This window comes from Ornithodoros turicata, chromosome 5 (genome assembly GCF_037126465.1).
Source record: "Ornithodoros turicata isolate Travis chromosome 5, ASM3712646v1, whole genome shotgun sequence".
In the NCBI taxonomy this organism is placed as follows: domain Eukaryota; kingdom Metazoa; phylum Arthropoda; class Arachnida; order Ixodida; family Argasidae; genus Ornithodoros; species Ornithodoros turicata.
This window is the reverse complement of record NC_088205.1, coordinates 52,342,746-52,354,880: the sequence shown is the minus strand read 5'-3', so window position 1 is coordinate 52,354,880 and position 12,135 is coordinate 52,342,746. Positions and strand designations below refer to the sequence as shown.

The 12,135-nt window shown below is 48.8% G+C and overlaps 2 protein-coding genes across 8 annotated transcripts in view; one reads left to right on the top strand and one right to left on the bottom strand.

Moving 5' to 3' along the window:
- The window catches only part of LOC135394475 (phospholipid scramblase 2-like), a 184,745-nt gene that overhangs the window by 139,579 nt on the left and 33,031 nt on the right, over positions 1–12,135 (top strand). The gene's annotated exons all lie outside the window — the stretch shown is intronic.
- Positions 425–12,135, bottom strand: part of LOC135394473 (uncharacterized) — a 43,276-nt gene continuing 31,565 nt past the window's right edge. For 4 of the 6 annotated variants that reach the window (XM_064625223.1, XM_064625224.1, XM_064625221.1 and 1 more), the window contains 2 exons: positions 7,859–8,028; positions 425–7,139 (listed from right to left, as the gene is read on the bottom strand). In XM_064625223.1, the coding sequence (XP_064481293.1) occupies positions 3,247–4,713 (1,467 nt within the window). In that variant the 5' untranslated portion in view covers positions 4,714–7,139; positions 7,859–8,028 and the 3' untranslated portion in view covers positions 425–3,246. The remainder of the gene's footprint in view (positions 7,140–7,858; positions 8,029–12,135) is intronic. The other 2 variants (XM_064625222.1, XM_064625225.1) reach the window with 2 other exon arrangements.

Genomic DNA, 12,135 nt, shown 5'->3' with positions numbered 1-12,135 from the left:
TTGCGCATTGGTTTTTCACGTTCTACGATGAAACCTGGAAAACCGGGTATTGTCAGGGAAGTTTAATGCGCCTGAAAAAGTCAGGATCGTCAGGGAAGATAACACGCACGCACACATATAAATGAGATGATGATGTGGTGGGTCAGATAACAAAAAGCGGCTAAAGTCAGGAAAAATCGCGCACACGTGCCCTGATTATACAAAGCGAATCACTAGTGTTGAGCAGTGCCGTTGAGCGCCCAAGCAGCACAGTGTACTGAAAGTCGAGTGCATTAGGGGTGGACGGTAGGTGGAAGCCCTTGGACAGACTCGTGAAACGATAGAACACTGATAAGACACATACCGTCCACCCCCTATTCACTTGACTTTCAGTACATTGTGCTGCTTGGGCGGCCACACCCCACCGCAGCAATATTGGCACGAGTTACAGTTCATCAATACAACAAGCTCAAATGCAGAAAAGTAGGGCAGCCCTACTAATAAGTGATTTCTAATTAAAAAGGGCAAAGATTGTTACTGAGGCACAGTACTGCTGGGTGAAATTTTGCATTTGACAGCTATGTGTGACTTAGTGCAGTACAACTCTAATCTCAAAATTAGCCATTAGCTCCAGACTGTCCCTCTAATATGGATCCCATGTTTTTGTTTTGTTTTTTTCACTACATCCGTAACTTCACCGCGTGCATGTTCACTATGTATGGAAGTTCAACTGCATCATCTGCTTACTCTTACACTTTTTCGCATTTGCCGTCCCGAGACCTTCTACGTGCAGCTTCCGTTACCTCCCTGTTTTTCAATGTGATGTGACGCTGCATTCGCTTCCCAGTAAACAAAGAGAGGAACTGTGCCTGGCATATGCTACAGCAAAATGGCTCCTGGGAACCTTGCATCAAAGCACTAACAATATGCTGCTTGTCGTGTCCGAGAAGTCCTTTATTGCTCTGAATCCCGACGAAAAGTCACAACGTACAAAATTTCCCCCGAACAGCAAACCTCGGCACGTGGCTAGAATGTCCACGCGCCTCATCACACTATCGTCGTCGGCCTCTTTATCGGCTCATACGACACCTCCCTTTTTTCCAAACTGGTTATGTACATTGATACCTCGCAGGAGGCCTGATTTCTCTGGCCGAACGAGTCCTTAGTTCCCGTCCTGTCTCTAGCACGGTCTGCGGGTGACGGCTGGCACGACGCACAACACGGCTTCGTAGGATCGTGGAGTTGTCGTCTGCTCAAGCACAGTTCCTCGCATCGCCATGCCGCAGAATATTCTCACACGGGCATTCCGCTCCAGAGGCACTCTTTCTCTTGCTCGTCGTCTCCTGTTGTAATGCCCAGCCTGAGCCCGCTGCTGCTGGCGGTGTCTTTTCCGGTATACCCGAAGGTCCGGCCATTTCGGATGTAGAAGCTGCTGCGCCGTTGGGACGGCTGTACGCAGGCGACGCCCCATCGGTAGTTGGGCTGGGGAACAGCCTTCGACGCCAGGAGTCGTCCGGTGGGCTAGAAGCGCGTCTTCGAAATCCGCGACTTCTTCAGAAGCGCTTTCGCAGTTCCCACGGTCCTTTCAACCATCCCGTTCCTTTGAGCGTAGTATGGGCTGCTGGTGACATACTGAGCATCTATCTGTGGAATGAACGTACTGAACTCCCTAGAGGCAAAGAGTGGCCTGTTATCGGTCTTCGGATTCCCAAACCGGGCGAATATGCGCTTCAGCGCGCGAACGACGTCTTGCACTATGGTTCTTTTCATCTGCTCTATCTCTAAGAAGCGGGAGTAGTAGTCCACGACAATCAGGTAATTCCGTTGCTGCCGTAGAACAGATCTATTCCGACTACTCGCCACGGACGATCGGGCAAGGCGGTTTGCAAAAGAGGCTCCGCGGCAGGCTTCCTTTCCGACTGGCATACCGGGCACCTGACGATGTAGTCCTGCATCTGTCGAGCAATAGCGAGCCACCACACCGATTCTCGTATCCTTGCGCGGCATCTCACAATTCCTTGATGTCCTGTGTGTATTTTGGCTAGTACTTCTTCCCTCATCGATGGCGGGATCACCAGGCGTGCGCCTCTCACGAGGAGTCCTTGAACTACGGAAAGTTCGGGGGCAACTGTGCTGTACTTTCGGAGATCCGGCGTTAACTCTTCCTGTGGTGGCCGCTGTGTCTTAGATTACCGCATGACGTCCAAGCATACAGGGTCCATCCGGAGCTCACTCCTGATGACGTCCAACATCTGTGGTGACGCTCGCAGCAGATCCATCGTCAGGAGCTCGTACTCTTGTATTGTGGCCTGGAGAGCCTATCCAGAGTCGTCCTTGCTTGGATTCCGTGACAGCACGTCTGCCATGAACAGGCACTTCCCTAGTACGTGTGCGATCGTGAAATCGTACTCCAGAATCTTAAGTCGCAGCCTTTGGAGACGTGGCGACATCTCGTCGATGTGCTTCGTAGTGAACAGTGGAATCAACGGCTTGTGGTCCGTCTCTATGTGGAACTTTTGTCCGAGAAGATATATACGAAATCGCTCGATACCCGATGTTATCGCCAAAGCCTCTTTTTCTACATGCGCATACTTCTGTTCTGCGTCGGACAGTGAGCGGGATTCGTCGTCTTCGTCCGTCGTCGCTTTCTTATAGCAGTACAGCTCCCAGGCCGTACGACGAGGCGTCCACCGAAAGAGTGGTCGGTCTGCCAGGAACGTAGTACGCAAGCGTTGGCGGCTGCTCCAACTCCCTTTTGATCCTTTCGAATGCCTCTTGCTACGGCTGGTCCCAAACCCATGAAGACTTGCCCTGAAGAAGATCCCTCAGTGGCCTGGTTTTGTCGGAAAGATAGAGTAGGAATTTCATTAAGTGGTTGACCATCCCAAGAAACGATCTTAATTCTCCCAGGTCTTTTGGCGGAGGTAGATCCCTGACTGCTTTCGTCTTAGTGGGGTTTGGCGCGATGCCGTCATAGCTCAAGATATGTCCCAGGAATTTCACCGATGTCTTCTTCAGCTCGCACTTGTTCCTGCTCAAAGTAATGCCGGCTTGAGTGAGTCTTTGCAGCATGGCATCCAGCCTGCGGTCATGCTCTTGTAAGTCCTTGCCGAAAATGAGAATGTCATCCATGTGACATATTTGACCGTCAAGGCCTTCTAGAACACGGAGCACCTGGCGCTGGAAGAACTCGGGAGCTGTCGAAATGTCGAACGGTAACCGGGTGAACTTGGATCTTCCTAACGGCGTAATGAAAGTCGTCAAGTCCTAACTTTCTGGGGTAAGCGGTGCCTGCCAGTATCCGGAGTTTGCGTCTAGCTTACTGAATATCGTTGCCCCGCCAATTTTTGCCAAGTTCTCTTCTACTGTCGAAATTATGAGGCGTTCACTCAGGATCTGTTTGTCCAATTCTCCGTAGTCGACGCATATTCTTAGCTGGGAATCGCTCTTCTTCACGACTACCATTAGAGCGCACCATTCGGTAGCGGAATCGACCTTCACCGTGACACCAAGTCCTTCCATGCGACCTAGCTCGTCTTGAACCCTCGGTAAGAGAAGCAAAGGCACGTGTCTTGGGCATGCTAGTGCGTACGGCGTAGAACGCGGTGCTAACTTGATCGTGCACGAAGTCTTCATCTGTCCCAAAGGGCTGAAGAGTGATAGAAATTTTGCTGCAATTCTATCGAGAGTACACTCTGCTTGGATTTCTTCCAAGTGCGCGAGCACGCCCAATGCCTGTATCGCTGGTCGTCCAAGGAGCGGATTCTGAAAGCCGTCGACCAGAAACACCCTCTGCACTGACGGCGCTTCGTTCCAGCTGATGACTGTTTCGATCTCCCCCGTAGTGTTGATGGGCGTTCGCCCAGGTCCGTACAGGCGTGGAGACGTTTTCTTTATCGGCCCCATTGTTCTCCTGTCGTAGACTGCGCTGGGTATCGCTGTGATATCAGCTCCAGTGTCCACTTTGAAGTTGACGAGCTCGTCATTCACTCTGGCTGCTATCACCCAGGGTGCATCCTTGGGTGTCGCAGAGACTTCGCGCAGGTACAGCTCCATTGTGTGACGGGCTGCGTCTGAAGTGTTCCGGGTCGTCTTATGCCGTCGTTTGTCCGCAGACATGCAGACGACGGAGAAGTGGCCTATCTTCCTACAGCTGGCACACTGCTTTCCGTAGGCAGGACACGCTGTTCGCTGATGTTGCAGCGTTTGTCCACACCATCTGCATGGCGTACCGTGCTTGCGTGCTAGATCCCGTAAGGAGTCTTTCATGGGCTTTCTGTCACCAGCACCCTTCCGTTTCAACTGTCGCAGCTCTGCGACGACTGGAGCTTCTGGCGCTCCACCGGTGTCTGCGTGCACGACCTTCTGCTGACTTTTAACAGGCTGTGCATTCCTGGCTCTGCTGACAGCAGAATCTAGCGTAAGGTCCCGGTCCATTTGCAGCTTGAGGCTAACTGCCTTGTCCAGGAGTCCGACTACAAGTCTGTCCCTGATGAGCTCCATCTTCAATGTTCCAAACTCGCACGTGTCGGCGAGCCTGTGAAGGTCCGTGACGAAGTCCTCCACTGATTCGTGCTCCATTTGTCGTCGCTGATTAAAGCAAGCTCTTTCGTAAATAACATTTCGTCGTGGAACGAAGTGTTTATCGAATACCTCAGTCTCTTTCTTGTAGACCTTGCTGTCCGCCTCGGACAGTCTCAACGAGAGCAGAACGTCCTCCGACTCTTGTGCCATTGCATAAAGAAATGCACTGACTTGCGTTTCGTCGTCCTGCTTGTTCAGCGCGGAAATAAGGCGATATCTTTCCCATCTTGTATACCATCGCTTTCATTCTTGCGGGTGGCGGAAGTCCAACTTCTCGGGTAATTCAATCGCGAACGGATTGAATGCTGTTGTGTTCGATGCCGGTGTGGTCGACGTTGTGACTCCCAGAGACATCGTCTCGATGGACTCGTGGCGCGGACCGTTGCGTTGAACGTCGTCGGCGATGTCAGGCTGGAGTGACCACCGCTGCCACCATGTCGTGTCCGAGAAGTCCTTTATTGCTCTGAATCCCGACGAAAAGTGACAACGTACAAAATTTCCCCCGAACAGCAAACCTCGGCACGTGGATAGAATGTCCATGCACCTCAACACACTATCGTCGTCGGCCTCTTTATCGGCTCATACGACACTGCTTTACCCCCTTTTTGTGAAGAACATCTTCAACTTTTGCTTGAAAGATACCCTCTACCTTGCAAAAGTATTGGAAAAAAGCATCGGATGGTGCGCGAAAGTAGCTCTCAGAGGCATGAGACTCACTTTAGAAATTGGAAAGCAAACCTTCTGCTTTCTGTCGTCCTCCTTCTGCAGCCTTTTGCAGTTGCTGCAGTTTTGGCAGGCAGTGCACTCTGAGGTCTTTAAAAAACAGTGTGGCCCCGAGTATGCATACTGTGCAGTAGCCTCAACAATGCCACATGGCTCCTGCACAGCATGCATCTCATGTTCAGTCTCTATTTCTTCACCTGCAGGCTTTCCTTCTGAGCAAGACGGTTCACAAGGAATGCTTGCAGCTGAGGAAGCCGGCTTGGGCAATAGTTCATTTAGAAGCTCAGTTGTATGAGCCTCGCAATTCCCTCAACTGGGAAGTTTGATGAGCCTCCCTGTGAGGGTATGCTTGAGGCCTGCAACAAATTGAAACGCGTTCGGTGTCTCATTGCTCCCGTGCATTTGTCGGAACTGACCAAACATGTTTTCCACGGGGTCCTGGTTGAGCCACCGTGTCAGCAGGTGCTCAAAATCTAAATTCTGGTGACGGTCCCGCACAACACAAGTACTGCGCTGATTGTGATTTGCCGCCCCCTTACAGTAGGAGGTTCCCTGTCACCGTCAAACTTCCACTGTGCAATCCACTGGGACTCTAGTGACTCCTTATGATTTGTGGAATCTTTCATTGCATACTTCATTTTTTGTGCTCACCTTGCTCGACAGATGAACTGTTCAAACAGTCGAACAGAACATCCACCTTGAGAAAGAAATCTGCAGTCGCAGTGGCTGCTGGGGGCATACACCCCATGCAGATAAGGGCAGCGGTCCCAGTGGAAACACTATCACTCAGTACTTGTGTTGCAGGTTTCACCCTCATACGGTTGAAAACTGTATGCATAATGTGATGGTCTGTGAGCTTGGGTGCCAGTCGGAGTTTTAGAGGGTGGTCTGATTCATGGAACTGTTTGATGAAGGACCACTGGACCGTTTGTTCAGCATTTCCAATCTGAAGGTCATGCTTCAACAGAAGGCTGCGTGTGGTCTTCATCAAGTGAGGTGGATCAAAAATAAAGTACACCTTACAGCCATTGACTGAGAAATATGGTTTTGATGGGGAAACGTCAAGCTTTCTAGACAGTGCGCTGTTGCTGGCACTTTGATCACAGACAACCGCTTTCACAAAAAGGTTGATTGCATGAAGCTGCTGAATCAGATCATAGATTAAATCATTCAGTATATCTGCTGACACAATAGACTTTGAAAACAAATATGACAATGGTTCAAACCCAAGAGCTTGTTACCCCTGAGAGCACGACAAGCAATGCCGAATTCGCCATCTGGGAGTTCTTTTGCTTCCCTGTGTCCACGAAACCATATACGGTGTCTGACATAGAGTCGTACTGCAGATGTTCTTTAATGGACATTTCATCGAATATTATGCAGCATGTCCGATCCTTCTCAGGTAACCTTTGAAGTCTTTTCTTCAATCCTTCAAGGACCGGAGACATGACTTCAGGTTCCACAGTGATCTCTTTCAGCCAGTTCCTCAAGGTACTCTCAGATGGTAAAGTCAGCGAACTGCTCAGGTAGCGAAATGGCTGAGGGCTCCGAAAGTGCAAACTAAGTGCAGATCCCCTGAATTCTGGTGGCCACCTCCGAGCAAACTTGTCTAAAGGCTGCAGGTAGAGCTGCACACGAAATATATATCTAGTGATTCTTTTGACAAGCAACGTCATGCACCCTGTACTATGTCATATTTCGTTAAACTGCTCAGAATGATGCGCCCTTTTTGCTCCTAACCAAGGATCTCTTCAGGCTGTCCCTTGTATCCTGCAGTCTAGAAATTAGAGAGGCTGTTCTTGGCAACCTCTGTTTCCGTGGACGTCCTTGCCCAGAGGTATGGGATGTGTAGCCTGGGAAATATGAAGAATGTTAGTTAAGAAAAGTAGCAAAAGGCAGAGGTTCCAAGTAACTTCCATGTGATATAATATTACAACAACTTTGCAATAATGCAATCCATATTCATGTATCAACCACACTATATTTAAATGCTTACTTAGAGCTCATGGTGTGCTCTAAACATTAAAGACAAATTGACAGACTCGCAGTTAGTAAGAATCTATATGGATGCAGTACATCCATATGTATGACAACTAAACAATGGATGGCAATTTTTTAGTGCAACTAACTATAACAATAAGTTTGACAGGGATTAACATTGGAACAAGTTTCACAACTATCATGAGCTGTCAGCTGACCTGGTGTGATATAATTTGCCCATATTCATGTTGTGTAACTACCAACATGAAAGACAAATTGAGCAGATAGTGTTTGAAAAATATATATGTATATAGTATTACAGTGGAATCTCGCTAAATGGGAGTCGCTTAAACTGAACTGCTGCTTCAAATGAAAGACAGACTTGTTTGGTTTTGTATTTATACAATACAAAAATGTGCACCTCAAGAAACCATCCAGGAGATCATTTAAGATCCTACACTGTATTTCCCCAGTAAATCAATTTCCTGACAAATGGAACATATTTACCTCGTACCTTCAGGTACCATAAAAAGAGATTCCACTATTTTAAACATAATTGTTTAAGTAACTGACAAGTTATGCGTGAACTTACGACGGTGGTCACTGGGAGCGGTGTGAGGCGGAGAGTCGACCCCAAGCATTGGTGATGCCACTCTACTTCTTCCTGAGATGTTGAGCCAATTATGTCTGAAGGTGAAACGTCCATGCTAGATGTACCAGGCACATCCAATCGAACTGCATTTTGTGTGCCAGGAAGGACTGCTAAAATCCAGAGTAGTCCGAATGCATTAATGTAAATATTTGATGTACTTTCTTCTTAACTGCAATGGAAAACTACTCAGACCACCAGGAAAGAAATCTCTGGCAATTTTGTACCTACCAGCTATTTTATACGGAGCATGATTTAGGGTATAATCTCTATTTGGGATGTACATGCTATGCAGGATGCAAGAATTTTGAGGTGGTGAACAAAGACAAATTGCAGTACGTTGGGAGGCACAGAGTTAATGTTTGGCAGCTATATTAGGTCAGATAATGAAGTGAAGAGAATGCACTCCACAGATTTATGCACTTTCGAGAAGTAGGGTTATGAAGGGGAAGCATACTAGAGCACTGCACGGGCCTAATTTTCAGGCCCGTGCCCGGCCCAGGCCCGGCTGCTACGAGCAACTCGGCCCGGGCCCAGCCCGTACTCGACTGTTTCCATGCTCATGCCCAGACCCAGCCCGCCTCTGCTCTATCTGTTCTCGAGGTTCAGAGGCGTATTTAGATTTACTAAAGAGCACAGCGTAGCAAGTAATAGGACGCAGCTAATTGGTGGAGAGTCAGAAGGTACACTCGAACGCAGTAGCGGCTGTGTTTCTGTGCCGGCAAGCCGCTCTGTGCTTGGTACTTGCTTGCTTGGGAACGCAGCGCGCAGCGGCGTATGTACATTGCGGTTCAAGAGAGACTCATCTCCGCTCTATTGCACATGCTCCGGTGTTAGTTCCCCTTTCTCGAGCTCTCACGCGAACGAAATGTATGCAGGAACACCTAACCTAACCGACCCTCTTGCCGGACTCTCATAAAACCGAAATACGTCAGAACACTTAGCCTCACTGACCCTCGTGCCGGACCCTCACGAGAACGAAATATGTCCCAACACGTAACCTAGCTGATGCTCGTGCAGGACCCTCAGCGCGCCCACCACACCAGTCGTCCCAAAATGTGTGTGAGTGCATGCGTGAAATCCAGACCAATGCACGAAATAAGCGTGATCACATGTAACAAAGTGATAGTTCTCAGGTGAGAATACCTGATATCCCATACCCAATCGGGAAAAAAAAGTAACGCGAAAATTCAGCTGTCCAGTCTCGTGAGATATATTCTCGTACGTGCCCGACTATGGCTGGTGTAGTCAAGCCCGTACCCGGCCCAGGCTTGCCTAAAAAACGCTTAGCTCGGCCCGTGGGCCGGGCCGGGCTTTCGGGTAAGCCCAGGCCCGTGCAGTGCTCTAAAGCACACGCGCTTTTATGGCTGGCAGGTGTTGCAGGATGTTCTTCCAGTAAGAGGTTGTGCTGCCCTTTGGATGTAGAGGCAGAAGCAACGACAATATGAGGATCAGGAAGAGAGTAGCAATGACTGGACTCTCATAGTGCACAACGCTCAACTGTCCTGAACACAATTTAATTAGCAATTAGAGCTAATTGGGGCCCCCCACATTAATCAGCACCCTCCAGGGAGCCACCACACTAATTGGGTAGCGTCTATCTCGTGTCCAGACCAGCTGAGCGTTGTGCACTACGAGAGTCCACAAAAAATAAAAAATAGGTAGAAAATAAAACAGATAGATAGAAATAGAGTGGAGAGAAACAATTTACTCGAAAATCGACGATGCCGCGGCGAAGAAACCACTCCACAACACTCGAGTGACCAGCGCCCGCCAGTTGGTAGTTGGCACCCAGCAGTTGCAGAGATTGACGACAGGTGGCCAGTTAGTTGCAAGGCATCACACCAGATGGCGCGACCAGCGTAGCTCTATGCGAGAAAGACAGAACAAGACAATAGCGGCAGGTAAAAATGGCAACACTGCTGAACAAGTCTAGGCATGCCAAAGAAAAGGTCTAACAGCTACTGCTGAACAGCACGCAGAAAACAGTACACATCGGGGAAAAGGCAATCGACTAGGCCCAACCACAGCGTCACATCACACGCAGCTAACACAAGGCGGGAACCACTAGCCACACGATGGTAAACGCGCGTCAACGGGCTTGGTACGGGACACCGCTAAACAAGTCTAAAGATGCGCGTACAGCGAGAAAAGGCTTAACACGAGCACGGTAAAACAATGCGCAAACATCGGTAAATCACCCACCTTTTTCCCCTGTGACTGCTCATCAGCCCGGCAGAAACTGAGCGAGCGCGGGGACCGCGGAGCAACTGAGCGCACGTCTGCTCTCTGCGACAGCCAGCCAGAAACTGAGAGAGCACGGGGACTGCGGAGCAACCGAGCGCGCGTCTGCTCTACGCAACAGCCAGCGAGAGACTGACTGGGACGCCGCTCCGCGGCCGCTACGCATGCGCGCGCGCTCTTAGCGCCCTCTGCAGCGACCACCTGCGAGAGGCTAAGAGAGAAGAGCATTCCTGCGCCTTCTGTTGGCCGTTCTCATTGGTCGTGACGTCATCCTATTGTCTCAGGGCTACATTGTTTTTTTTACACTAATGCTCCTTTGGACGAGGTCAATCTGCAATGAAGCCATGGCATGACGTCATCATGCACCTGCGTGGCTCAAGGACGCGTACGCTCTAGACAGAGGACCTATTTTATTGAATCACTATCCCAAGATTATTTCCTTTATTCTTCTATAACAATTGCATGGGAAACTATTGCAGAAGAGCACCGTGCATGAAAACTAATCGTAGGAATTCCAAAGTCTTACTAAATGAGACTTGCAAAAGAACAAAATATCCTAACACGTAACTCCATCAATGGCTAATAAGAGGACTAGGCACTCAACATATACGTCTACTCCATCCGACAGCCAGGCACGGAACTGAATCGTAATGCTTTTTCTGCTCTATAAAGTCATGCATCTGTCCCTCTTGCGGCTGATTTCTGAACTAATTTAACCATAAAAGTATTAAGAATAGCGCAATTCCCATTCAGGGCAGCACTATTGACATTGTCAAGACAAGAATGTTCCTTGTCAAAAAAAGAAAAAATGCAAAGTGTCAACACAGAAAAGCATGCATGTTGGGGCATGTCACGACACGTCAGGACAAATCGTACGACTGCTGGGCAACGGAGGAAAACAAACACAGACACTTGAACAGAGTGAAAAAGACGCTCACCATCATTTTTCACGTTCCCAGCATTGCCTCATTGTAAATCCGTTCGTCACAAAATCTACCTGCATCGTCGAACACCATTCACCAGTGACGAACCACACATCCGCACCCCATCAGAGGCAGACAGAATCCCACCGAAGCTACGCTCTTCCACTGACGGCCAACACAATTGCCTCGAGCAGAATTAGATTGTCCACACCCATCAGTGTCCAAGCGAGAAGGGAATCCTTGCGCCCCCTGCAGGCCGTTCTCATTGGTCGTGACGTCATCCTATTGTCTCAGGGCTACACTGTTTTTTTCCACTAATGCTCCTCTAGACAAGGTCATCCTGAAACAATAGTCTCGCGGTATGACGTCGTCAGGCAGGTGCGTGGCTCGAGGACGCCTATGCTCTAGACAGGGGACCTGTTATTTATTGAATCACTATGCCAAGATTATTTCCTTTATTCTACTATAATGATTGCATAGGGAACTATTGCAAAAAAACACCATACATGAGAGGAGATTCTAGGAATTAAGCATTTCATTCCCAAAGTCTTACTGTTCAGGAAAAAAATAATGGTTCAGCAAGACATGTCCGTCCCATTCGAGAGCCAGGCTGCTAACTGAATGATGACGTTTTGTTCCTCCTGAATAAAGTCACACACCTGTCCACCTCGTGGTTACTCTCTGAACTAAATGAATCGCAAAATTATTAAGGATAGCACTATTCCCATTCAGGGCAGCACTATCAACATCGTCAAGAATGTTTCTTTTCAAAAAGGAAAAACTACATGCAGAAGGAAAACATGACAGAACAGGTCAGGGCATGTCAGCGCATGTTTGTCAGACAACAAGGGGGAAAAAGCGAAAAGAAACACTTGAACAAACAAGAAGAAAATCAGCATCAAACTATTCCTAAGCACACGCACTCCTCTTATTCAAAAACAGTGCTCATCATAAATCCGTCCAGGGCAATACACACCATTTTTCGGTAGCAGATCGTATCCTCCAAACGCCCATTTCCACCGACGTCCCAATTCAACCAAAAACTCATTTCCT